At 45.3% G+C, this 12,757-nt stretch overlaps 1 protein-coding gene across 1 annotated transcript in view; it reads left to right on the top strand.

Moving 5' to 3' along the window:
- COL4A4 (collagen type IV alpha 4 chain) overlaps positions 1 to 12,757 on the top strand; it is a 120,339-nt gene that overhangs the window by 100,911 nt on the left and 6,671 nt on the right. Inside the window, exons 38-43 of the mRNA XM_007467929.1 lie at positions 988 to 1,116; positions 1,209 to 1,322; positions 2,548 to 2,703; positions 4,283 to 4,390; positions 5,439 to 5,447; positions 8,015 to 8,140. Of these exons, the coding sequence (XP_007467991.1) occupies positions 988 to 1,116; positions 1,209 to 1,322; positions 2,548 to 2,703; positions 4,283 to 4,390; positions 5,439 to 5,447; positions 8,015 to 8,140 (642 nt within the window). The remainder of the gene's footprint in view (positions 1 to 987; positions 1,117 to 1,208; positions 1,323 to 2,547; positions 2,704 to 4,282; positions 4,391 to 5,438; positions 5,448 to 8,014; positions 8,141 to 12,757) is intronic.

The following is a 12,757-nucleotide window of genomic DNA, read 5'->3' as shown; positions in this document are numbered from 1 at the left end:
AGGAATGGTTGGTTAACAGTGCCTTTTGTTGATACTGCTTGTGACTGTCTATTAAAAATACTCTGAATAATCGCTTAGGTGGAGCTAGCTTCCAAAATGTTACAAAGAACCAATAAATAGTCGGGATTTGGGGGTATTGTTTTGTTTTATGTATAGTCATGCCAAGTACAACCACGTGGGTCTAATTAGTACTTCTAGCATCCTTCAATAGCCTGCTGCTAAAACAAATTACCTGAACAAATTGCTGTTATTTTTGATAGCACAAATAGGCTAATCATCAACATCTTAGCTTGTTCCACGTTTTGGATAGAATGCACATTGGTTGCATTAGTTTCTCAGGAAAAGAGCTCGCAATCAGACAAGGTAGCTGGAATCAGACACGCAGATTTGGGGGACTGTTGGAAAAGGATTGGATTGCTGTGCTGCGTGGTTTGAATCGGTTGTTGAGGAGGGACAAAACCTTGATACGGTTTGGAAGTTCAAGAAGTAATTTACCTCACTTAGGGTTCGGTTAGCAGCTCTTCCAAATAGTCTGGTAAAACGTGTGCCCTCTCCAAGAAACCAGTGAAGGTCTGCCTTTTCATCGTGAAACTGCACATTCCTTCTATTTATTTGCCGGTTTCCACCTTAAATTTCAAACCAGTTTATTCACAATCACTTATCGTCGGATCTCATTTGTTTCACTCTTCCCATTGTAGAGGTGGTAGGGTCAGTATTGTCAGTAAGCTGTTGTGTTTTTAAATCTGGGAAATAACCATAAAATAAATCAAAGCTATGCTGGACAAGTGTGACGGGTCATAAGACAGGAGACGGCGACCCAGGAAGAGTGTGCGGCCACATCTGGGTCACCGTTACAGCCAATGCTGAGCCTCAGCAGGACCGGCAGCATCCCTGTCACATGCCTATTCGGAGGCAGTTCCCTTCCAGGCCCCACAGCAGGGACACACCAGGAGAAGATGCAGTGCTGATGCCGTTTTCCTCGTTAAGGTTCCCATAAAACGGGCCCACCTGGTCCAGTGGGAATGCCCGGGCCAAAAGGCCAGACAGGAGACCCCGGGAGCCCAGGAATTTCTCCTCCAGGACTTTTCGGAGACAAAGGTCCCCCAGGTCCCCCAGGTAAGAAGCAGCATGCTTTGCTCTTCTCTCAGTAACTAAATCCAAGCCTTCCAAATGTAATGAGACTAACAACTGAACATGTCCCTTCTCAGGGAGACCTGGACCGCCTGGTCCTGCAGGTGCCCCAGGAAGAGCTCTTAAGGGTGACATTCTGGACCCGGGTCTGCCTGGAGATCAGGGACCTCCTGGCCCCGATGGTCCAAGAGGTATGAGAAGAATCATGGCAAAGGATGGTGATGCCCCTTTCCTTAGACGCTGCCAGCGCTGTAGGGATGGAGGAGCAGAGAGTGGCCGAGTAAGAAACACCATAGCAGCCTTAGCAGCCCCATCGATTTGGCAGATGGAAACAGGGGGAGTGTGGGCAGTGGCAGGCTCCCAGGACCGGTGCTTAGGCCCCTCATGCTTCTGTTTCAACTCCATCGGACCACCTCTGACTCAGAGCAAGCCTTTCCCGTTGTCGGCTCGATGCTGAGCATGAGGGTGCAGAAGTGACAAGCAGGAGGCCATCATGTGGGTCTCAGCGTCCGCACAGAGAGCACTGCTTCTGGCCCAGGGTGACAGGACCCAGGCCTGACTCACACACAGGAACAGTCTCCTCATGTGCTGCTAACGTTACGTGTTGTTCCTCGCGTCACTTCACTGGGACAGACTCTAGCCAGTCAATATTTAACAAAGTAAGACTGGACCAGAGGTGGTCAGGGGGTTGGAAAAATACTGTGGCTCAGTGCAATTTTTTGCCAAATGCAGGTGATCACATTCCTACTAGCTCACAGAACTCTTCCAGAGAGACAGAAACCTTAAAATCTTCAGCATTTTAGTAAGGGTAGGATAAAATATATAGTTCTCTTTTACACTGAGAAAAATAAAAATGCTCAGAAATGTGCTGAGAAGTTTAGAAGCTAAGTAGAAATTGAATTTGGGCTCAATTCCCATGTGTAGACTCTGGTTTTCAAATAGGATTTTAAATTTAATTGAGCGGATATTCCTTTTTCATCAGCCAGATTTTCTAAAAAGCCTATTATCTCTCTCTCTGTCCACCCATCCATCTACCCATACATTCATCTACCCATCTATCCATTTACCCATCCATCCATCCATCCATCATCCATCCATCCATCGTGTGAAAGCAGCAGGATGGCAATGCAAAACAAAATCATAAACTGATACTGCCAAAAGGAGTGGCTCTGAAAGGAAGGAAGGCTTTGCTTAGCTCATTTTGTTTAACATTTACTAACAGACTATTCACACCATTTCTCAACTTGGGCTACAGTATTAGACATACTGTTTCACCTCTGATACTACTGACTTAGTTATTCTAATTCCTTGCATCCCTTGCTTGTAAGCCATTAAATTCCTTTTCTTAAGAAGCTTGCAGGCAGCCAGCATGCACATTTGACTGAAAGAATCTTTTTGCCTACTCTCTGTGGTCAGGAATACCTGGGCCTCCAGGGCCCCCTGGGAGGGTTGAACTTCTGAAAGGTGAACCAGGTGACTGTGGTCTGCCGGGGCCTCCAGGTCCCCCAGGCCCACCAGGCCCTCCAGGACGCAAAGGCTTCCCAGGCTGTGATGGAAAAGATGGCCAGAAAGGTATGAATGCAAGTAGTTCTTTAAGTAGTACTGGATGACTTTCATTATTTAGCCCTTAAGGGTCTGGGGTATGCACCACTATGAGGTATTTCTCATTTCCTGTGGAAATAGTGACTACATTTCCAAAATGTTCTGACTTTCCCAGAGTCCTAAAATTTGGGTAATAGTTGGACAAGTAAGAAGAAGAAACACAAGTTCATCTTTAGCCCCTAATAACATACTTGATAATCTTCTAGACAAGAACTAAACGATAGAAATTTAATGCAAGCTACGTATGTAATTAAAAGTTATAGTAGCCACATTTTCAAAGAAAAAAGAAACAAAAGAAATGTTCATACTTTATTTTATTTAACATAATATATTCAAATATTATTTTAACATAAAATCGATATGAGTTATCAAAGGGATAATTAGATCTGGCTGTACAAACCTGGTTCTTATTCCAAATAAGACACTCCTTTCTGCTATTGAAATCTGGTGTGTATTTTACACTTATGGCACAACACAGCTTGGACTTGCCAATTTCAAGTGTTCAATAGCCACATGTGGTTAGTGGCTTCTGTACTGGACAGTTCAGTTTTAGACTGCTGACTTTGTCTTTTTATAATCACAGAAGAGTCTCCATTACTGAATTCCCCCAGTATTTAAGGCTAAAATGTTTAATTTTTACCTAACTGCTAATGTTTGGGGACCTTAGTTTTTGGTTACGAGAATTTTAGAGAATTATGAGGTTCATAGGACATTTTGTTGAGAAGAGACCAATAAAGCTTATCCATTTTACGTCCCTTATGTCATAAATAAGGAAGCTTGATACCAGAGAAGCAAATGTTGGGCTTCCCTGGTGGCACGCAGTGGTTGAGAGTCCGCCTGCCGATGCAGGGGACACGGGTTCGTGCCCCGGTCCGGGAAGATCCCACATGCCGCGGAGCGGCTGGGCCCATGAGCCCTGGCTGCTGAGCCTGGCCCGTGAGCCATGGCCGCTAAGCCTGCACGTCCGGAGCCTGTGCTCCGCAGCGGGAGAGGCCACAACAGTGGGAGGCCCACGTACCGCAAAAAAAAAAAAAGCAAGTGGACTTGGGTTGGGATTCCAGGGAGGGCTTCCCTGGCGTGATCTGCACGCTACAGAATGAGGAGCACTTGCTGGACGGGGGGAAGGGACAGTATGTGCGAGGCACTGAGTGGCTGGTGTGGCTGAAACTGAGAGAGTGAGGAAGAGGGGGTGGGAACTCAGGGTCGGTGGTCTCCAGACAGTGGAGCATCTTTCCTTATTTTTCCTTTCCGTCGTGGTCCTTTGACTGTCTCCAGAGAAAGTTCAAGATGACTGGGCTTTTCATTCTAATTTAGTTTTGTCTTGGTCATGGAACAATATTCCTTAGTCCAGTTGATGGATAGTTATGTTTCCTTCAGACAGAGGCAGCTCTTCTCGACCTCGAAGAAGAAAGTTGGGGTCTATTCTGCACTGTAAGGCTGGCTTTGCCCTGCATTTTGCTCGAGTGAACCTCTGAATTCAGTCCATTGAGCTGTCATTATCTTTATATTGCTTCCTTCTAGTCCCCTCCTTTTCATATGTTTCTTTTAGGACCAATGGGATTCCCAGGGCTGCAGGGGCCACCTGGAGCTCCTGGGCCACCTGGAGAGAAGGGTTTACCTGGACCTCCAGGCAGACAGGGGCCCTTGGGTCCTCCAGGTAAGCTTCTAATGCCTAGTCATCTCCACCCAGCAGCCTACATACAGTGTTTTGTTGAAATATTTACGATGAGGGTCATCTTTCAGAAGGTAATTATTCTGAAATTACCAGCAAATTCTAATAAGTTAAGCTTTTTCTGATAAAGATTATGTTTATCTCAGGCTGCACTACAAAGTCTCAGGTTTGTTAAACTTATTTATTATCAGAGCAAGTAAGTTTGAAAGTTAGCAGTTGATTTTACGTGTACTATTTCTAAGGTAAATATCCATAAATCTGTGTTCCCTCACACAAGAGGCAAAGACTGATTTGATTATTGTATGTGAAGACTGTATATTCAATTCCTTTCCCCAAATTCCCTCCTATCGATTCTCCTAGATGTTTTCTTAAACTTTTCCTGTAAAGTACATTAGTTGCTATGAAGATGAAAGGCTATTCCGATTTAAGCTCTGTAGACAACAGGTTTTCATCAGAGTCAAAATAAGCAAAGGAAGGGTTGGAAGAGCAAACAGACGTGTATTTGAGATTGGCAGAAGTAATACCTTTGAAGATCCTAAATCAATACTCTGACAGTATGGTGTCAGTTCAGAATATTTTGCAATCTCATAAATGAGCACTCTAGTCCAAAGAATAAGTACACTGCACTGCTTTATGATGGATCACAGAACAACATGACAAAGAACTTATACTATGATTCATCTCTTATTTCCTTTCTGTGCATAATCTATAAAACTTGGCAAATTAATATGGAATTTTCAGAAACCTTCAAATGGACGGAATTTCTACGTACCTTAAATTGGGGCATATTTGCCGTAAGAAATCAACTCGAATTTTATATTGTGCAAGGGAGTTTCACTTCAGGTCTTTCTAGATATGAAAACTCCATTAATCATAGATGTTCTTGTCAGTAACATTGATGTGGACTTTTTATGTAAATAAGATGCTGTCATTCTACTTGTCATTTCACTTTTGTCCTAATTCACACATTTATAATCTCTTTCATATGCAAATCGTTGTGTGGCCTCATTTTTTGGGCTTTGGATATCTCCAGGTTCCAGAGGTAAGCATTGCTATAAGATGAATAATTTCCTCTAAATCTCATTTGCAGTCATTTCCGTACTTGCCTTTTTCACTGTATGTGTAAGTGCAACTTTGTTGCATTTTTTAGATGGGGTGCTGTAATTATATTAGGTTTTAATGCCTTTGCTTCCTCGTTACAGATATGGTAACCCCATATTAGAGTGCCCCAATGCTGAGCCTCATTACAGGTTGTCAAAGCGGCGTAGAGACTCAGCTTATAGAATTCCAATTCAGGCACAGAGTATGAGTGCTTTCTCTGTGAAATGCTACAGTACATACCAACGCAGGTTTCCTTTCTAAATTCTACAATATAAATACAGAGAACGTCCCTAAAATAAGTAGTATCAACAACATGAAAAGCTGGGTCCTTACTACCCAGTAAGGGGCTGTGACGAGCCTTTCCCATCACACCCAAAGTCCACTGTCAAGGAGCAAGTTTCTTTGTGTGTTAAAATGAAAATGCCATTATTCTTTTCAACTAAGTGTTCACTCAGTCCTCCACAATGCGAAAGCAACATATGATTCTGTGTCTGCCATTTTTAAAGAGAATAAAAAGAGTTTTTCAAAAGAAGAAAAGAAAAATCGTGAAAATGTACATTTGTTCTTTCCAGGCCTCTGTTATTAACCCTAAGGAACGTTGCCCTGAACACAGACACCATTTATTATTTTTAGGGCCCTTACAAGAGATACCTCAGCCCCTTTCTTTCAGCTTCTGGTTTGTCAAAGAGTAAAAAAATGCAAAATCAGAATTTTAAGAAATCCTGCTATTTTAAATGTTTATATTTTTAAATTACTATTGTATATTTAGTGAGTTTCACTTCAGTGAAACTTTTAGTGTCTCTCTGACTGTATATATAAACTCACTGGAATATAACATCCTAATTGTGAAGTGGCAGCCAAATGCCCGCCCATCCTCCACTAACTTGCTTCCTCCGCTCTACCCTCCCTGATGAATTCCCACCATAAAGCACCAGATTATCCAGGGAAAGTAGGAAATACCTACATGCATCTCTCTCAAGTCACTCAGAGCGAAAAAGCCAAGTTTTACATTAAACTGTATGCACCGTAAAAAGGTCTCTAACTTGGTGTCACTTGTGGTTTCACACAATATTTTCGAGGAGTTTAAATTCCAAACAGCTTATAGGGTTCAAGTTCATTTTTCCACAGGCACAGTAACTACCGTGTAGACTATGTTGTCATTGTGGCCAGGTTTTCTAGGATTTTCTCACTGCCTTATCCCTGTTCTTAAAATGATTTTGCACATTTGTATGAATTTTAAGAAAACCATAACTAATCAATGATGTGTTTTACAATATGTTGCATTTCTTAGAATTCACCTCGTAGGTGTTCAGAGTTCTCAGGGAAGGCATTATGGGGAACATTCAATCATAAAGCACTTAGCACGAGGTCTGATGCATGATAAAGCATCCAGTAAGTGTTAGCTGTTAGCATTTTGGCTTAGTGTTAGTATTTCTTTTTCCTTGTCGAATGTTTGCAGGGTGACTGAATGAAGATTTAGCAAAAAAAAAACCCCACAAAAAACAGTTTTTAGAGCTGTGAATGTGCCCAAGAAGAAAAAAATTATTAAACCTTTAGGGCAGTGGTTCTCTAAGTGAGATTCCCCACGTCAGCACCATCAGCTTTACCTGGGCACATGTTAGATATGTAAAATGTTGCCCCGCACCTCCAGACCTACTGACTCAGAAACTCTGGGCTCTAACAAGCCTGACAGATGATTGTGATGTGCTAACGTCAGAACTGCAGCTTTCCAGTGGTGCTTCTTAGCCCTGGCTAATATTGGAATCATCTGGAGAGTTTAAAAAATTAATAATGCCTGGGTTCCACCCCCAGAGGTTCCTTTTTAATTATCTAGATGGGGTGCTGGCAGCGGTATCTTTGAAAAGCTCTGCAGATGGGTTTATTGTAAAATCAAGCTTGAGGGCACTGCCCGTGCCACATCCTATACCAATGAAACCAGTATTTCTGGAGTGGGACCCAGAAATCAGTATTTTTATAACTCGCCTGGGTAATTCCAACGTGCACTCAAGGTTGAAAGTCACTGCCTCAGTGCCTCTAGCAATCCTGAAATTACCCCCCTGAGTAGCAGACACTCTGGAAACCCAGCTGGCTGCAGTGTAGACTGATGAATTAGGGTGATGTTAAGCTGAGTGTGAGGAACACACCAGGACCTCTCCCCATGCCACCTGTGACCAGCTCCTAGTAAGAAATGGCCCAAAGATTGCGAATCCTGTGAAGGTCACCACATGATCGCTGTCACGGCCCATTTTCACTATTTCATACTTCTTTTGCTTCCTCTGAGATCCCATTCACTCACTCATTCAGGCATTCAGGCATTAACAAAAAGCATTCTAGAAGTTTTCACAGTGAACAAGACAAAGCCCCATCTTCACGGAGCTGACACTGGATGCTTGAAGATGCTCGATAACATTTCAGCGTAGTGTCAGAAGCCCATCCAGCTCGAGAGGGCAGAAGGACCTGGTTCATAAGCATTTGAATCCCTCACACAGGTGGTGATTCTAATTTCAGGTGAACCTGGGCCCCCTGCAGACGTGGATGCTTGCCCCCGAATCCCGGGGCTTCCTGGGGTACCAGGCCCAAGAGGACCAGAAGGAACCATGGGGCTCCCCGGAATGAGAGGCCCCCCAGGGCCAGGTATGAGCCTCACACTGATTGCTCGTTACTGGCAGCATAGATTTTGCTGAAATGAAAATCTGGGTGTTTGCTACGTAGCTTTTTGGTATGGAGCCGCAACAGCTAATGGGGATGAAGCTGTGGAAACCTCCTTCCCCTTAAACATTTTCTCTGCATCTGTCCAAAGGTTTAATCATGTAGTAACAGGATCGACACATCCCTTCTATTGTGATGGGGAACGCCTACTTTAATCTTTTACTTGTGGGCAGCTTTTGGGCATGAGGTTTTGTTTTGGTTTTGGTTTTTGTTTTTTTTTTGCGGTACGCGGGCCTCTCACTGTTGTGGCCTCTCCCGTTGCGGAGCACAGGCTCCAGAGTGCAGGCTCAGCGGCCATGGCTCACGGGCCCAGCCGCTCCGCGGCATGTGGGATCCTCCCGGACCCGGGCACGAACCCGTGTCCCCTGCATTGGCGGGCGGACTCTCTACCACAGCGCCACCAGGGAAGCCCGGGCATGAGGTTTTGAAACCTCTTAGCACCACAGAGTAGATGCTCTGTGAGTAGTCATTATTAGGTGTTGATTTGACCTTGAATTAAAAACAATTGAATTGGGACCCAGTGGAGCAGAACAGGAAGGGAGAAGGAGGTGTATCACTTGGAAGAGGGAAAGGGAAGAGGGGGAGGGTCACGCTAAATTATGGCAAAGATGGCGTTGTTCATCTGACGGATCTGAGCATTGCTCAGTCACTGTCAGGGTGGCAGGATTCTTATTTAAGTATTTAAACCAAACCATTCCTTTAAAAGGTGCCCTTCCAATGGTTTATTTTCTCTTCATATATCCCCATCTCATTGAGTAATTTACAAAGAGATTAGAGAGTTTAGGCTGGTCATCTAGAGCTAACTTATCTTTTTAGACAAGTGGCAGTGCCTGTGATTCTAGATACCAAATTCTAGAAACAAATGTGCAAATTAGCCTAAGAGGCATGAAACCATTCCTCTTCCTGGCTTTCCTACTGCCCAGCTGTGGCTTTGGCTCCTTTTGGTTCAGGGCCAAAGAAATTGGAAGTAAAACCGAATTTTGCACCACCTGTTTTTCCTTGTGTTTCCCCAAACCCAAGTAGCTAAGGACCCAAGAGATGTCCCGGTCCGCTGGAGTCTGTGTAGTTCTTGGGTAGCATGCAGAACAGCTCTGGAGCCTTGTTTATGTTAGTATGGGGTTCTGTTGTTTGTATTTGCTGCATTGCATCTGCGTTTGTGCAGTCAGTTAATTGAGTGTGGATGGGAGCAACTTCCTTTAACGGCCCACGGGCACTGGGAATTGAGAGTAGTTACTTTTTTTTTTTTTTGGCACTCTTTGCATGAATAAACCCTTAGTCAGTCAATAAACTCATCACTCAACCTTATTTGAAAACCAAGCTGCCTTGTCGTGTATATATCTGCAATATTGAGGGCTGGTCCCATCCCCCCTTTAAAAAATTAACTTTCAGGTAGGAGATGTGGCCTGTAATGGGTTTTTGCAAATTCATTTCAGAGAATACTTCCAGACCCTCTCTACTCTTTTTTTTTTTTTAATTTATTAATTTATTTTTGGCTGCGTTGGGTCTTCGTTGCTGCGCACGGGCTTTCTCTAGTTGCAGGGCGCAGGGGCTACTCTTCACTGTGGTGTGCGGGCTTCTCACTGCGGTGGCTCCTCTTGTTGTGGAGCATGGGCTCTAGCCATGCGGGCTTCAGTAGTTGTGGCACGTGGGCTTGGTATTTGTGGCTCGCGGGCTCTAGAGCGCGGGCTCAGTAGTTGTGGCGCATGGGCTTAGTTGCTCCGCAGCATGTGGGATCTTCCCAGGCCAGGGCTCGAACCATGTCCCCCTGCACTGGCAGGCGGATTCTTAACCACTGCGCCACCAGGGAAGTCCCCCTCTACTCTTTATAAAATGTAGTACTAGGCGTTGTGGGCAATACAGATGTGAATGAGATGTGGGTCTCACAGCCTCATGGTAGACATAGCTGGCAGATCATAAGTAATTCTAAATAATGGCAGATTATAATTCGTGTTTTGAGGGAGTTTAAAGCAAAAGGCATTAGGAAAACGGGGTGGGGAGGGGTAATTCCAGCCTGGAGGATTGCGGGACTCTTAAGACCCCAGCAAGAGCTGGCATTTGAGCAGAGCTTGTAAGGAGAGATTGGACTTTGAGGAACCAGAATTGTCCAACAGGGAGATGGCAGGAGCGCAGCTGGGGCAGGTTGGCCTAATAATCCAGAAACTGAGAACCGGCTACATCTTTGCTGCTCAAAGTGTGGTCTGAGGACCAGTGGTAACTGAGGCCACCCCCCAGACCCACCTAATTCGAATCTGCATTTTAACAAGATCCCCAGAATATTTGTATATACATTCAAGTTTGAGAAACCCTAACTATATTATATGAATGCTGTCCTCAAAAGAGTCAGCTAAGAGTGATGCCTTCTTGAGTGACTCAGTCCTAGCTCTAGGTTAAAGTCACCTGGAGGGGCTTGAAAAAACATTGATGTCCAGGGCTCATCCCAGACCAGCAAAACTCAGAGGGAGACAGGGCCCGAGCATCAGTGTTTTGAGAAAGCTGCCCAATGACTGAAGCGGGCAGCCAGGGCTGAGACCCACTGCTTCACGCCAGTATCAGTCGAGACCAGGTAGGTGGTTGGGTTCACCTACTGTGGTGGCTTTGGAAAATAACCAAAAAAAGTGACAAAGAAAAAAAATCCAATGGGCAAATTCTGCACACTTTAACTTAGTAGTTGGGCACATACAAGATTCTCTCTGCATAGATTGTGAGCTTCTGAAAGAGGGCTGACTGTCTCTGTGGTCCAGGTGTGATCACCTGTCATCTCGAATTCCTCCTGACTTGGGGTCGGATGGGCTTATCCAGCCTCAGGTGGCCACAGAATGGCCGTCTCTGGCTTCCCGTGCCCTCTCCTTACTGATGTCACTGACCCTGCCTGCTGGCAGTGGGGACACCCCGAGGCCACCGTTGTGCCACAGAATGTGATTGTTATGTTAAAAAAAAAGTGCACAGTCCTTCCCGGGAAGCATCACCGACTTTCCCCAACCGTCTAACAGTGTGGGCTGCACTGCTCTGTGGTCCAGCTTTCCCTGGAGCTCCTTTTGGCCCTGCTCTGTACCCGCTCCCAACCCACTGCTTTCTATGGGGCCCCCTCTTCTCTGATACAGCCCCCAACCCGGCTCCTGTTGTAAAGAACCCTCTTTGAGGGGGCTTCCCTGGTGGCGCAGTGGTTGAGAATCTGCCTGCCAATGCAGACAACACAGGTTCGAGCCCTGGTCTGGGAAAATCCCACATGCCATGGAGCAACTGGGCCCGTGAGCCACAATTACTGAGCCTGCGCGTCTGGAGCCTGTGCTCCGCAACAACAGAGGCCGCGATAGTGAGAGGCCTGCGCACCGCGATGAAGAGTGACCCCCACTTGCCACAACTAGAGAAAGCCCATGCACAGAAATGAAGACCCAACACAGCCATAAATAAATAAATAAATACATTGTGTATTATTAAAAAAAAAAAAAAAAAAAAATGTAAAAAAAAAAAAAAAAAAAAAAAAAAAAAGAAAAGAACCCTCTTTGACAGCAATGTATTCCTTGGTCCCCTCTCCCTGTCTGCTCCCACTGGCCACCCTAGATGCATTGGCCGTGCTATCCAGTTACTGAAAAGTGACAGGTATATTCTAAGGGTCTAAAGTGGCCCAGCCGTGATGGACTTGCGTCATCTGTCCTTTTCTGAAGGCGATTCTTTCAGCAGGGTGTGTGGGGCTGTAAAGACCACTCCGAGGTTGGTTATGAAGGATCAGCTGCCCCTGAGAAGTACCACCTCCGCTTAAAATGACATTGTGGTTTTCTTCCTGTTTTCCCTCAAAACCTCTTTCATTGCTAAGCTGATTTTGTATCCAAGGGCTGCCGCTGAAATCTACATAGAGAAAAACGAAGTTCTGACTCTTTCCTACCCAGTATGAGTGGGTAATGGCCACACTAAGTAAAACTTGAGTCTGTTAAGAGCTCTCAGATCACAGGTCTAATGCTTTTCTACTCACACATCTTTTTTTTTTTTTTTTTGCGGTACGCGGGCCTCTCACTGTTGTGGCCTCTCCCGTTGCGGAGCACAGGCTCCGGACGCGCAGGCTCAGCGGCCATGGCTCACGGGCCCAGCCGCTCTGCGGCACGTGGGATCTTCCCGAACCAGGGCACGAACCCGTGTCCCCTGCATCGGCAGGTGGACTCTCAACCACTGCGCCACCAGGGAAGCCCCACACATCTCTTTGATCTACAACTTTTCCTTCCTGGGTGGCCCTCAAAGGCTGAGACTTCCTGTGATGAATGCAAAAGTGGTTTCCATTCTGGTTTGAACTGTCACTCCCTAATGGACGTCCCCACATCCTGTTGGGAGCGTTTATCTTCTAGTCAACACGTGACTCTCTCAGAGGAGGGACTCCATCCGACATTGCTGGGCTTTTAGACGTAGGTCTGTTCTGTAAAACAAGTTCCAAGTAGAAAGCTCTGGGCACACAACTCGAGTTAACAAAAGCCTTCCTTCCTGGCTCTCAGAAACGTCATCTGCTGACAATTTCCCTTTGTCTTCCCCTAAAGGGAGCAAATCCTCTATTGT

This window comes from Lipotes vexillifer, unplaced genomic scaffold (genome assembly GCF_000442215.2).
Source record: "Lipotes vexillifer unplaced genomic scaffold, Lipotes_vexillifer_v1.1 scaffold367, whole genome shotgun sequence".
Taxonomy (NCBI): Eukaryota; Metazoa; Chordata; class Mammalia; order Artiodactyla; family Lipotidae; genus Lipotes; species Lipotes vexillifer.
This window is presented reverse-complemented; position numbering and strand designations above follow the sequence as displayed.